The sequence below is a fragment of the Tachypleus tridentatus genome, chromosome 6 (assembly GCF_004210375.1).
Source record: "Tachypleus tridentatus isolate NWPU-2018 chromosome 6, ASM421037v1, whole genome shotgun sequence".
NCBI lineage: Eukaryota > Metazoa > Arthropoda > Merostomata > Xiphosura > Limulidae > Tachypleus > Tachypleus tridentatus.
Genome location: NC_134830.1, coordinates 96755498 through 96771100, shown reverse-complemented (window position 1 = coordinate 96771100; position 15603 = coordinate 96755498). Strand labels below are relative to the sequence as shown.

The 15603-nt window shown below is 32.1% G+C and overlaps 1 protein-coding gene across 5 annotated transcripts in view; it reads right to left on the bottom strand.

The window, feature by feature from the left end:
• The window catches only part of larp (La related protein), a 93037-nt gene that overhangs the window by 26063 nt on the left and 51371 nt on the right, over positions 1-15603 (bottom strand). For all 5 annotated transcript variants that reach the window (XM_076506421.1, XM_076506420.1, XM_076506419.1 and 2 more), the window contains 2 exons: positions 11543-11747; positions 5355-5639 (listed from right to left, as the gene is read on the bottom strand). In XM_076506421.1, coding sequence (XP_076362536.1) covers positions 5355-5639; positions 11543-11747 — 490 coding nt within the window. The remainder of the gene's footprint in view (positions 1-5354; positions 5640-11542; positions 11748-15603) is intronic.

Genomic DNA, 15603 nt, shown 5'->3' with positions numbered 1-15603 from the left:
CTGGTGTTACAAGACCTTTCAGTTATTCGGCGATATTAGAATAAAAGGGAATAGCTGACATCACAGATTTCCAAGAAACTATTTCGTCTGAAAGTTTCTGGGGAGCGAGCTGTTTCTTAGAAATTTATATGGTTTCAACATTGACGCTATCGTTTGCAGCACTTCATGCCACTGTCACTGGTGTATGAGTGTATATGACTCATCCTTCGTCATCCATCGGTCGATCAAGGATGACTTGTGGTTTTAATGAAAATAAAGTTTTGATACTACTTGCCTAAGCACTGAGAGCTATCCTATGACTGGCAGATTATGTACTTTACTGCAGTTGACAGCGCCAGGAATTATTACATGCAGGCCGGGGTTTGATCACAATATGCAGCGTGAAAACCATAAAAAAGATTGAAGTGGATTTGGTTTTTGATTTTTGATCACATTAACCGGCTGATTACATTAAGCAGTGGTAATATTAAGCGGCGGCCTCTGTAGAAACCCCAAAAAATTTCGGGCCTAAGACCCCATCGCTCCCAACTGATTATCGAGCTTTATCGATGCGTTTTATATCGATGTTTACCTGTACTTCACTGATACCTCAAAATTCCATTATAATATACCATATTTAATAACTAATCTGTATTTGAATCTAAAAAAATACAAAATCATGAAGAGACAAAAGACTCAACTTCACCATCTTGAAGTTTTGTTTCAAAAGAAATAGAGGACACTTATATTCAAAATGTCTGAGAAAATCTCTAAGATGATGTTCCGAGCTTCTGACTGGTTATTCACGTTATATATTAAAATAAGTGTATATAAGGGACCGTTTTCAAAGTTCGAAAAAGGTAAGTTGGGTAATTTTGTTTTCTTCAATACTAAGAAATATATAAGCATATGGGAAAGATATTTTATATTTATATTATAGCTTGTTAATATTGGTAAGTTGAGTTCCTAATTTGTATGAAACTAAACTTACCATTTTGACATCACAAACTTCTAACCTGAATCAATACAGCATTCAATTTGCCATGTGACTCACAAAAATTTACAGGTGTTTAATATTTACTTTTAAGTTAAGAAATTAAATAATGCAAAATATGAAAATTTGAATTATAATCTACTGTTCGATACCAAACTTAAGGAGATAAATACATAAAATAGTAGTTCAATAAATTGTTTAATACAAGTCAAACACAATGACATGGCCTTTGATCTGTAACTATCTGGAAAGGGTTAAACTAACAAAACTGTGAGCTATAAAAATTATGCTTTGACTGAGTAATATCTGTATGATAATGAGAAATTTGTATTAAATTCTGTACTTCTTGGAGAGGTGGTAAATACATTAGAGAAGAGTAAGAACCTACACAGCAAATGCCACAATTCTCGTAACAGATGAGGTTGAGTTTTTTTTTTTAAATATTTACTTATGAAATACACAAGTTACTACTTATATAATATTAAAATTTGATTTATAAACTATGTTTTGATGCCACATTTATTCTTACATAATGATAATGAAGTAGTTCAATTAAATTGTGAATGTAATTAAAAAGTAGTGAGTGGGTTAAATTACCTCTGGAACCTCCAAAATAATATCATAAGTGTTTTCCTTTCTTCTCCAGTAAAATTTTATACTTTATTTCTTATTTTTTCTTTTCTAATGCTAACTGTAACAAATTCATCACTGGAAAAGATTACAAGATATAAAATACAATCAATTTTTTTTCAATGATTGTATATTATAACATACAATTACAATTATTCATCCTAACAGATTTAGCCCTCTTTTATCTTTATATAAATGCTTTTGTATAATTTTATTGTTTTATTCCTCTTTGAACCTTTTTTAACTGCTAGAGTAACAAAATAACAATAAGAGTACAATTCAAATTAATTAAAGGTTACAACATGCAGGCTTTGACCACCACCTATGCATGCAAGATTAAAAAAAAAGAAAAAGGGGTATCTAAATACAATTTAATGAACAATGTGTTTCATGGTTTGACTGAGATACTTTTGCAAAGCTACACTAGCCATCCCTATTTTGAACTGATAGACTAAACGGAAGGCACCTAGCTAGCAGCAATCACTGCTGATATTTGGGCTACTTTAATTCTAATGAGACCGGTCTGGTGAGTCTTCTTACTATCATGGGTCAAAGACTATATCATCAAGTTCAAAGATTTGCATTCAAATTTTTATTGAACTACCATTTTATAAAAGTATGTTAACTAACTCTGGTATCAAGCTGTAAATTAGTGTGATTCATTGGTGAACTTCTTAATTCAAAAGTAAAATTTTAAAAAAGAAGTCCTAAATACCAAATTTTGGGTGTCACATAGTGTTATTAATGTAACTCTGATTTAAATGAAATGTTTGTAATTAGTAAAAAGCTGTTGACTTTGTATTCAAACATCACAAAGTCATATTACCAATACTGACAACCTAGAATCTAAAATAATAACTTACTATCTCATCTATAACACTAAATTTACTGCATAAAACTTAGTTGCACCACAAACCTCTTTCATTTTTGAAAACACTTGCTTATCTCTATGATGTATGAATAACCAATCAACAGCTAAAAATATCCCCTACATGTTTCTCTGAGACTTTGCAAAGTATTTACATGGGAAACCCACTTTTGTACAGGAGATTTTAAAATGACAAAGTAAGTCTGTAGTGAGCTAAAAACTTCTTACATTTTTTCAAGACGTAAATACAGCTCAGTTAACAAGCTTAATAAATTATACGAGTATTCTGTGATATTTATAAAAATGTATGATATTTGGTTATGTCAAAATTCTTACATAAAATCTCCACATGCATAATTTGATAAGGCTTAAACTACGGCAAGCAGCAAACAAGTTCAAAACTGATAACCAAAAGAGATAATTATTAATTATTTTCTGTAATTCGTTATTTACTATTCCATGTTTTAAGAAAAATAACTGAACTGTTATTGTATTAGTCAACTAAAACACAATCAAGACACATCACTTTATAAATGAGAGTTTTACATTCTTGGATATGGTAACATGAGAGCATGTGCACCTCATAATTGCAATTTCTACAATGTTAACCAGGTACAGTTGAAAGGTCAATGTATAAAAAGATGTTTGAATAAATAAATGAAAACATATAATATTATTAAATTTCAGCCATTTACACTAAACATCTATGTTTCTATGTTATAATCTGTAGTTATTCTAGAATGATAAAAAGTGTAATTTATATTTATTTCCTATTTTCTTATTACTGAGGTTATGAATTCGGTAAAATTTAATTATCCTGTGCAGAGATACGGTAGTGAAAATAACAGATAAAATATAAAACTTTTTGTTAAAAAAGTTATACTTACTTGTAGGTTATAAATGAGAAACTTGAAAATGTTCAAATGTATAAAAGTATTTTTAATCTTAAAAGCAAAATTACTTCTTGTTGGATATTCAACATTCTGAAAAAAAAAATTTAGGAGAAAATTTCTTTTAGTTAAAAAAAAAACAACGGATACATTCATGCTTACTGGCTGGTTGGATTCCACCAAGCCTGTATTGAAAGGGTTAACTGAATAATGGAATTTGACTTTCACTCTTATTATGCACTCGTAAACCACTTACCCTTAGGTCATAATTCAAAAGGCTAACCACTAGTCACGCTTAACCCATTTCATGATTTATTCCCATGTGCTTTTCAAGGTAATGTTTTTCATTTATTTGAAAAATATCAGGTCATCCCATAAGTAATGTTCGAAAATTTAATACAGAGAGTGTATCGTTATTTCTGTCTTTGAGGAAGACTTTAACGACTAAAATATGTAGTAGGATGTGTATAAAAATGTTCAGACAAATAAAAGAAACTAACCCAACTCCACTTTTGAAGATGGATATGTGTGAGGAGCACATTAGGTATATAATGGCTTTATGAGTTTAAAAAAAGGCAATAATGCAGCAGAAATTATGGAAAACATTCAAGGTGTTTATGGTGCAGAGTTTCTCAATGAAAGAAAATGTTGAAGGTAGTTTCAGAAGTTCAGATCAGGTAACTACAGCTGTGATGCATCACGTTCAGATCGTCCTGTTGAGTTTAATTATGACTTGTTGTTAGCTGCACTTGATGAAGATTTTACTGTAATAGTTAAAGAATTAGCACAGAAGCTTAATTCAACCCATTCAACAGTTCACTGTCATCTGCAACAGCTTGGAAAGGTGTCAAAACCAGGAAAATGGGCCCTCCCTCCATGATTTGACAGAAGCCAACCTCTCGTGAATGTAACTCACCTTCTTTAAACAGTTTAGTAACTAGAGATGAAAAATGGATATTTTATAAAAATGTTAAGCACTGCACACAAATGCTCAGTGCAGGTAAGCTGGCTAAAGTACAGTCCAAAATGGATTTCCACCCTAAGAAAGTCTTGTTAAGCATTTGATGCGATATTGTAGGTGTGATCCACTTTAAGTTGCTACCACTCAATGTAACAATTATACATCAATCTTATACTGTCAACAGCTAGAGCACTTGAATGTTGCACTAGAAGAAAAGAGTCCTGCTTTGATCAATCGTAAAGGTGTTGTGTTACACCAGGATAATACATGACCCCATACAGCAAGGATCACATCTAAACATATTAAAGAGCTACAATGGAAAACATTCCAAATCCTCCTTATTCTCCAGATCTTGCCCCATCTGATTATCATCTATTTCAAAGGTTGTAGAACTATCTTGATGAAAAAGAGCTTAGAACATATGAAGATATCAAAACTACCCTTTCTACATTCTTTTATTCCAAACTCCAAGAATTTTAAAGAAGTGACATTCAGAAGCTTGTAAATCATTGGCAGGAAATAATTAATAAGAATGGAACATACATTACTGATTAAATAACATTAAAAAAGTTTGAAATCCTTTCTCTTTTTCTGAACCTAAATTTAGACATTATTTAAGGGATGACCTGATATATACAATGCTGCGAAATCAGTATTAAATTTTTAATTCAGCACAAATATGATTAAGTTGTAAAGAGATACTTCATTAAATAAACTAATAAATCGAATACTCTGAAAATGTATATTTCAGTGTAGATTATGTAACTATGTTTTATTTAAAGGTTTTTTTTTTTCATTATATCTTTTCAATTTCACCTTGGCTGAAAAAAAAAATGTTCCACACATTTATAAAATATTTAACAGTTGGTGCACTGGAAGGAAGTTACTATACAGTAAAGTGAAATGGACCCAAAAATCCAAGTAAATGTTCGTAATAAAACAAATGCTCAAAACATGTAACCCACAAGTTTAAGAATTTCCTTAAAAAGCCAAAGAATAAATAAAGTAACAATTACGTCCCCTTTTCCCTACCTGTTGGTCTACTGACTTCTTTTCTTTCACAACAGGGTAAAAACGAGGAGCAATTGTGTTGTTTTTCCTACTTCGAGGTGTGGCTGGAAATCGAGGTTTATCTTTTAGAGTCTCTGGAACATTAGCAGGAACTGACCGAGAGAGATAATGACCCACGTCGACAATATCAACTAATGGCGGGGGTGGAGGAGGCACACACTGGTTTGCAATGACAGGTGCTGGTGGTGCAATTGTCTGGAATTCTTCCTGGGATACAACTTCTATTGTTTTGTACTGTCTTTCCACCTACAAAAAGACACCAATTAAAGTTTTCAGAATGTGTTCTACTGATTTTAAAAAATAAAGTAATAAAGACAGTTTGACAATGCACCAAATAAATGAAAATATAAAACCAGTAACTGTTAAAAAGTAAACCTATACTTTTTTCAATGTAGCAAAAGTTCCATGTACCACTAAGGATAGCAGTTTTAGTGTGAATTGTTTGTTTGTTCTATTTTTCAAATAATGTCTTCTGTCTTATGGGTTATTCCATGTCAATTCACCTAGGACTTCCCAGTTCATGTCATAGATTTCTTTGCAAAAATTTAAGCAAAAACTTCATTTTTATTTATTCAACTATGCAGTACAGCTTTAGGATTTTGCACAAAATGTTTTTCAAGAAAATTTATGACATGAATTGGGAAAAGTTCTTTTTATCTGGGTGAGTTGGCATGGAATGACCTTCATACAACATGATGAATTATTTACAAAAATTCTGTACTTTTTTCCAATTTTTTTACCAGTACATTTAACTCAGAGTATTACAAAAGTATTGTTTCTTTTTGATACCACTACTTTGTTAGTTATACCTACATTATTATAGCTTTTAAGGTAAAGAAAAACTTTAATGAAAGGAAAATGTTAAAGGTTCTTGTAAAAAGTCAGCAATTTTCCAACAAAATAAAACAAATTAAAACTTGGAGCATTACCCAACTAATAAAGAAGAAATATCACTAACTGAGATACAAAACTGGAACTACATATCTTAAAAACTGTGAAATTAAACAATCACATGCATGACGACATAAAACTTGATCAATTAATACATATAATTTACAACTGAATAGTCTCCTTTCTATTTATATACTCATTCATAACAAAAAACTTTCTTGAAAACAAAGTCTGACCGTCTTACAAGCATAAGAATGGAAAATGGTTTCTCCTCAAACCAAAGTATTCAAATATGTTATAATTTTTCTATACTGAAAGTGTATTTCCAATATGCTCTTCACTCCACTCACAACATTATATTTTCCTATTTTGTGCTGCCCTCAATATGCAAACTTTTTATAACTCATACAATTAGCTTTCCAAACCCAACATGTCTCTCGTACAAATCATCTTTCTATCAATAGGCAAAATCTACTATCACATGGTGCACATAACTCCCTCTGTACAACAAAACTCCAAACTATCACTTCAAAGTTTGCCAGAAGAAGGTATAAGCACTGAAATTTGTGGGTAGAATAGTGGGAAGTGTGAGTGGAGGAAAGTACCTACCACAAACATATTTTTTTGTATATGAAAATTATAATTTCTGATACAGTACTTCATAAATCTCAGAAGTTTGTTTGTTTTAAATTTCATGCAAAGCTACACAAAGGCTATATGTACCAGCCATTCCTAATTTAGCAGTTTAAGATGAGAGGAAAGGCAGCTAGTTATCACCACCCACTGCCAACTCTTAGGTTGCTCTTTTACCAACAAATAGTGGGATTGAACATCATATTATAATGCCTTAATGCCTCCACAGCTGAAAAGGCAACCATGTTTGATTTAATAGGGATTCAAATCCGTAACCCTCAGATTATGAATCGAATCACCTAGCCATGCTGGGCTTCTCACCTCAGAAGATTAGCTAAAGTCTAACATAAAAAGAAAGAAGGATTAAGGTGAGAGAAGACCAGATGTACCCACTGAAAGCATCTGAAAGATACTTCTGTAGATGAACGATACACATTGGATAACTGGATGAGGGGCACCACACCAATTCTGAACCAGGTATCTCCTCGCCTTGACCAGCTAGGAACAATCATGATGGAAAAGGAAGGGAACACATTCAAGAAGAACATCAGTCAGGAAAGTGACTCCAAAGTGATAAATATGGAAACTCAATCCCACCAAAGTTAAATGACTAATGCAGGATGTGTCCTATGGTGTAGGATGGCAACAGGTCAGCAGACTGTACTCAGTAAGTCAACTACATCCAAAATGCTCTTGCTGGGTACAAACATCCACATGAGGTTAGGATGAGGATCATACCAGCTTCACCTCAAGCACTAAAATCATGGATGTAGAGAAAACATTAACTCTACAGCATGACACAGGACTGGCATTGAGTCAGAGATCTGGGAATATGTCATCCAGTATCTGAGGGAAGTTCATTGCATGCAATCAACCCCCTGACAATGAGATAGGTCTGAAACATCTAAAGGTCAATAACATCCCCATTGCAAGAAAGAACGAAGGTGCCCACGACACCTTTCTGAGACTTACTACACAGAAGGAATAATCAAGGGAGGAATATGGACAATCCCAAACCTGTGTGAGAACTTAAGTTGATTGGTTCACTTGATATCCATAAACAGCTCATGGGATATTTACATCTGCACAAAGATAGGATGAGGAAACCCAATCACAGGTGTGCATAACTCAAATTGGAAAATGCTAAGCCTTCTACTTCTACATTGGCAGAATACTATTACACTACTGTGAACTGAATGGTTTTAGCCATCTACATGGAACCCATCAAACAAAATATCTCCACAGTCAATCACCCCAACAGATTGAAACTGGTAAATAATAAAGACTCCTAATGGAACAGTTACAGACATGGGAGGGACAGGCAGTTAAATTGCACTGCTTTATCCACACCATCAAACCAAACAAATCAAGCATTAAGCATCCTCTACAAAACCTAAACAGCTTGAACAAAGCAATCAATTCCTGTTTCCACATAATATTTAATAGATGATAAACTAAAGACAGCAGGATCAAGATCCAAAACAGAGATGAACAAAACCAGTCATTCTAGTCCAACTTCCACCGTAACACTCTGATTAGGCAGCACTGACCATGGCCAACCTTCTTCAAAATAATAGGAATGTGATTGCTGCCACGTGGTCACTGTCAAACCTCAATAAAAGGTGAAGGGAGACAGACAGATAAGTAGCAGTAAAAGACTGGCTAGGCACATTTAAATAAGCATAAGAATCAAAAGACAAGAGGAAGGTTGTGATCTAAGAGCATGTGCTCTAGAATACAACCCCTCCCATCAATATCAGTACCAGCACAGAAAGAATTGTGTCCATTAAAGTCTCCCAGGATTATGAAAGGAAACAGCAACTATTCAACAAGAGAATCAAGACAGGTAGACAGAACAAACAGTGATGGTACGACCCAACGAAACACAGATGGATAGTCTCTAAAGGTGTATCAAACAGATAACGTGCCCTAACAGGTGAACATGGTGGTGTAAGTACAAAAATTATAACACTTAGAAGCAACAGAATTCTGAGTTTATTAGTGGAGATTTGTTTCACTGTTAAAACTACTTGGATTTAGACATCAGTGAGAATCTCCAACTCAAGGATTTTCTTCAAATCCCTGTCAATAATAACTCATCAAGAATTCAGAAGTAGCATGGGGAATAATATCATGAGTATATCCCAGTGGCCTTCAAATTCAAGAGGCATTTACTGTCTTTTGAGGTAATGTCCCCAGAATATAGTTCCTCTAATCCCTTCTGAATAAAAAGTGGCATTTGCCCAAAAGTTTTCTCTGTCACAGAATACAGTATGAGAAAACAAGGTACAGGTGCTGAATGGAGACTACTGTTCAATGTGTTCAAGATGTGGATGTTTACCAATCAGCTGTATTTTTACAATTTATTTAGTTAAGGATTTAGGAATTCTATAATGAAAGGAGAAACATTCAGTACCTATTGACCTCACCCACCATAGAGTTTTATTTGGGGACACACTACAATGCCAAACGAGGACACTGCAGCAATGTCAGGGTTTCATGAGCACCATACACAAACACCAGACACTACATCCACAACACCTGCTAAAAACATCCAATACTGGTACTTAGTTGACCATATCCCAAAAGGACCAGTCTACAGAAATTCAAGGCTAAATTAGCATGTTAGGATTGGACCCTCAATTATGAAGATCCTCTCCTCCTTTTCATGCACGTGTATGTTCAGATCCCAGAGAAGGTAAACTGAAAATACGGAACCTTCAATGGGTGATACCCTCATCATGTACAGAAATCTACCTGATTTTCTGTTTTATTTGTTATTTCCTCTACTCTAACCAATATATAAGGTTTGTCAATTTCACTGACCTTTTAATCGTAAAAAATAATCAAAATAAACGTAAATTACCCTCTTTTTCTTTTTGATGTAATATGAAACTATATTTGATTATCCTAAGCAGCTTTAAACTCATAACAGTAAATAAATCTACTTATAATTAAACATTGTTTTCTTGCCTTGTTAACCATGTCTACACAATATTTGTGCCATTATGAGTTGGAAATCACCTGCTTAATGAAACACACATTATTTATATTACATAATATAACCTTAAATACAGAGAAAGTATTCCTATTTTCAGATTTAAATTACTTTTACAATAATAAATAAAATATTAACATGATAAATAAAAAGTAAAATACTTACCTGTCTTTTTGTTGTTGTTGTCAATTTTCTATAACACCCTTAGTTTTTTTATACTAACAATAATAATGCACAAAATTTTTATTTAATTAAATAATGAACCAAATAAAACAGAATAACAACATACAAAAAGTAGACAATTTTTCTGGCTTTCTATGTGACAAAAGCTGTTAGAAAATTATCCATGATAAATGTTAACTATCATTGGAACAAGGCTTATACTAAAAGAGAAACTGCAATTATCTGTTCAGAACACAACATGATATAATACATCATTGTTAGATTATGTTGGTTATATATAATACAGAATTAAATGTAAGAGAGAACTATTAACAAATCTTGAAATAGAGGATGTGACAGGTGGGGTTTGATGGCACTGTAACCAATTAAAATTGAAAGCTATAAAAATTTACGTTATACTTCAAGTATTACCTTATAGAATTAACAACTTTGTTTATTTTGTGCAAATTAGCTTCACGTAAAATATTAAAGGCATAGTTTAATAAAGGTTTGAATCTAAGCCACTAAACCTTTCTGCCATGAGCAGTAAATGGTGCATGGGCAGATAGCGTTATTTAAGAATTAACTTTTTTTTTTCTAATTTTCGTTACCAAATAAATGACACACATAACTTGAATATGCAGTTAAAAAGAAAACAAAATTATTAAAGCAATTACGTGTTCAAGGAGATACCTAATGTTATTTCATTTATACTATGTTCCAAATTTTTTTCATATAAGAATGCATCAAGGAGCTTAGCTGAATTTTTAATAAGCTTTTCTCACATCCTTGGAGAGCCATAAAAATTGTAACCGATATAGAACGGCCTCAACTTTTTATATATTATTATTCTGTGTCCTCCAGTGCATTATTTAATAAAAGGAAATAGCTCACAAAAACCTAGTATTAGTTTCGTGGACCCTCAGGTTGGGAACTGCTGCTTTAGATCCTTGAGTTTTGAGCCTGTTGCATCTTACGATAAAACTTCATCAAGTATGAATGATATACATCCACCCATTTGTACTGACTTACTTTTCAAACAAAGTCCATTAATTTTATTATTTTTTACTTTTCTATCAAGTACTTTAAATTATTTTCTTCGTAATATGGTCACTGCTCTTTCACAGTTATCTTTATACCTATTCATCCATAAAGTAATAAAAGCATCACCTTTATACAATTTGCATAAACAAATCTCATGTTTCATCTTGGAAATTATTATGGTAACAGTAATTTCATAAATACAAAGAATAACAAATCATGTATCAAAAAACTATTTCACAAGTTTAAGGCATGAGATTTACTGAAGCCACAATTCATTAAACCTTTGCCAGCACACTATGATGTCTTATAAAACAAGTACAACAAACTTCAATTCTTGGAAACATAATACACTTTACTAGTTTTAGCATTAAAGAAACATAATTTGCATGGAATGCAATTCAAAAAACTTTTTCTTACTTACCAGCTCTGTCTGACTCCAGAGATCTTCTTCATAATAAAACAATCCATCATTTATTATTTTGGCAAGCTCTTGAGTCATTTTCACCCGTGTAATCCAATCACCAGTCCTATCATAACCTTCATGCTTCCGAGGAGGGGGTGTTTGAGTTACAATAATAATCTTATTGATTTCATGATCTCCCAGTTCATAATCCGAATCATCAGACCTATGTATGAGAAAAACTAGTTGTCGAAAATGTATTTAAGTACAAATTGTTACTAGTTAATAAATGGTTATTAGAAAGGATGGAATAGATGTTTTTGTCTGATAAATATCACTCTTCTTTTTATTTCATTATTGCTGCAAAATCAGTCAAGTAAGCTTCAAATATTAAATGAACCACATCAAAAATACAGCTTACAACATTCAACAGTTTGTTTCATAAAAACATAATATGTCTTAAATTTATATTATTAAAAACATGCAACAAACAAGTCTCAACCCCAAGGTATTTCTAAACATATAGTGTTCACATTCAGCACTGACACCCCAACTTCCAACCCACTGTGATAAGGCATCAATAAACAACAAACTAAATTCAAAATATATGTAAATATTGTACTGGCTTTACTAAAGTTCTCCAAAGTTATCTGTTCCATAGCTGCAACATAGAAATTCTTCTATTACATAAATGTACAAACAAAGTTAAATGACACTCCATAAATAATGTTTAGCATATAAACATTTATGTAACTGTAGTAAAAGCAAATAATACTGTTTTTTTATGTGTAATATAATTTCAACTATTTTAATCAGAAGATTGTACATGTTGGATGACAACTTCAACATTTCTATCATAATCAATCACATTACAATACATTTGTAATTTTTTTACAAATTTTTTTACTCTGTTTTTACATGCAGAGTTTTACAACTATATGATCATAGTGGGTTCAAAAATATAAAAACCCAACAACAATCCTGATAATCTGTGTCTCATTTATTATCCGAGTTACAGAGATTTAATTTTGCCTAACTTACAGTCAGTAAAAAAATTTTACTGTTGTGAAGAGACCAACCTGTAAAAATTATAAATGCACTCATAATGAGATTCTCAATATAGTGATGTTTTTAAAGAAAAGTAGATATTCATCACTGACAGTCCAAGTCAAAAATAAAAAACTGTTCTATGCATGTGGGAACAAATTAGTAGTTACTTAACCCATCATTTCAAGATTTTTGAGTAAGGTTCAAGTGACTATATTGATAAAAAGATGTTATCAGTGCAAACAGCCACGGGGAAGCAACACATTTGAGTGTCAGACCAGTTTCCCAGAGACTTAATTAAAAGATTACCTACATCTTGCCAAGAGACTGTTTTGAATACTGCATCCAAGAAGTGCCACTCCAATAAAGAATGATTGATTGATGTTTCTCACTACAAAAGCTTTCTATTTTAAAGATGCTTTCAAAATTCTCTGTTTTAGTTACAAGTTATCTCATGCAAACACTCATGAATTGTTGGACTCAAAATTACAACTGTTACTGCATATTGTGGGTTACATGTACATGCATCAAAATTCGTTATAAAACATATTAAAAAGAAATGAAATATAGATGTTTAAAAATCAGATGTATGACAAACTTATGACATCAGAAGTATTGAGGTTTAATATGCTGCTACTTTCTAAAATTATATATTTATTATACATGGTAGCATATACTGCAATAATTGAGAAAATGATAATTATTTAAAAAGTATATTTACAGTCAGTTAAATCTTAATCCATAAAACAACTGTTAATTATGAACTTTATCTCAGTTCAATTAATGTATCTCAAGTTATAATCAATAATTTTATGACTAAGTTTATCACAAACTATGTTAAATAATGTGCTTCAACACAACCAAATTGCATCTAAAAACTTTCTTTAAAATGCAATTAATTTAAAATTTGGAAAACAGCATTTGCAGCACTCAACACACTCCATGCAATATTTGGTATTTACTTGACATTACTCCGATGCTGTTCTTTTGTTGGCCTAGTTCTTTTAAATAATCCAGTTCAGTTCACATAAGGACAACAATTTTATAAAATCTTTGGTATACAAATGGACATCTGCTTGTTCCTTGTCATTTCTAGTTGTTGTGTTGTTAGTGGAGTTCTTCTCACACGATTCCATTGATGGCTCTATCCTTGTTGATCTGGAAGTGAGTTCATGAACCTGGAAATCCTCAATGGGTTGAGGTTCCATTGACAAATTCTTCTCTAAAGTTACCCAGTTAGTCATTTTCACATGAATGTACTTCCAAATGTGATTAAGTAGATAACCTACTGTTCTTGATTCCCAATGTTTTTTAACAGCTAATTGTCCAGCCATATAACAGCCAGCTGCCAATATAACAGAATACTTCAATATGTAGATACTATGGAAATATCAACTTTAGCCACTGACACCATCCCATATTTGATATAACACTTTTATTAGCACAACAAACTTCACATTGCTCTGTAAATCCTCCTCTTTGTAGAATCAGAGCAACCATTTGCCATTAAGACTTTTCTATACAATTCATGATCCACTTGATAAGTGGTTTCAAACTTATACCTTTTACCTGACCAGTTATCATGTGAGTATTGGTTCATCATCATCACTGTTAAACTTCAGATTGTAAGTCTTTCTTATCTGGTGCTTCCCTCTTATTAGTGTTTACATTCTTTGGCAGCATATGCTTTTCAAGATAATATATTGCCATATCTACGATTCTTTCAAATGCACTGTGTGATGTTAATATTGTACTCCAAAAGTTTTTGACATCATCATGCTCTGCATGTCCTTTAATGTTGAAAAAAAAACATTCACCAGCTACACGATCTGTCCAAGTGTAAAAAAATTGCTCATACAGGTAATGACAAAAATAGCTTAGGGCTGAAAAAAACACCTCATTTATGTGGCATCTGCTGCTTTGATATAGCAGACAACTGCATGTTCTTTTCCATGCTGTAATTGTTTAAAATTTGCTTGAATGTAAAAATAACTAGCATTTCTAAAAGTAGTTTCTAAAATGTTAATACAGAAGTAGTGGTCAATTTCTTCATGTTTACGAGATATTTAATGTTTTGGGTCTAAATACATCGGAGAAGGAGCATTGATACTCAGTGATGTAATCTTTGGCACTGATCAGGTTTTATATAAAACCTCCACAACTCCAGTCAAGGAGGATGTTGGATGGGCTTATGAATGGATTTGGCATCAGACTTCCTAAATCTTCCCTCAAAGGTACCTATACAGAGGTTGTGTTCTTTGATGTGGAAGTAACACCTGTACATCCTCATATCTTGCAATGTACCATCTAGATTTTACTCAAATTTTATGAATTACTGTGTTCATGTCCTTTGTGATGGCATCTTTAATACTCAGAAGCATAAGAATTCTATCAACCACCATTACTGCAGTTATAGGGGATAGGTCCATTAAACCAAAATCATAACAGAGAAGGAATTTTAGCAATAATTCCAAGATTGTTTATTTATATAAAATATGGCAAGCTTTCAGTGAACTGTAAGTCTATTGTATATAAAAACAACACTGAAAGTTACACAACTATATTTACTCAAAATATGCCTGTAAACTGAAGACACCTATTTGACAAGTCAGAATTCATGTAAATAATAAAAGTACTTTTGACCATCACATACTTCTTTACACTTGTTGAACCTCTAGAATATTCAAAATAATTTTGTTTCAGTATACATGTACATTATATCTGGTATTTCCATTTCTGTGAGAACATCAGATATTGTCACTGTTGAAACACTTGCATGTGCTACAAGCTAGCCAGCTGTCAAGAGAAATGTACAGGGTATCATCTAAGAATTAATTCACTTGTATGGCTGGACCATGAATGAAACATTCAGTTCCAGACCATATAAATATTGAATATTCTTTGTAAGTTTAAAAAAACTTTTGTATATAAATCATTTTGTAATAATTATTTGTAATAACTGTTATTATGAATTGTATTGTTATTTGTATATTAAAATATGCTTTTGTTACGAAATAAAACAGTATATAAATCTT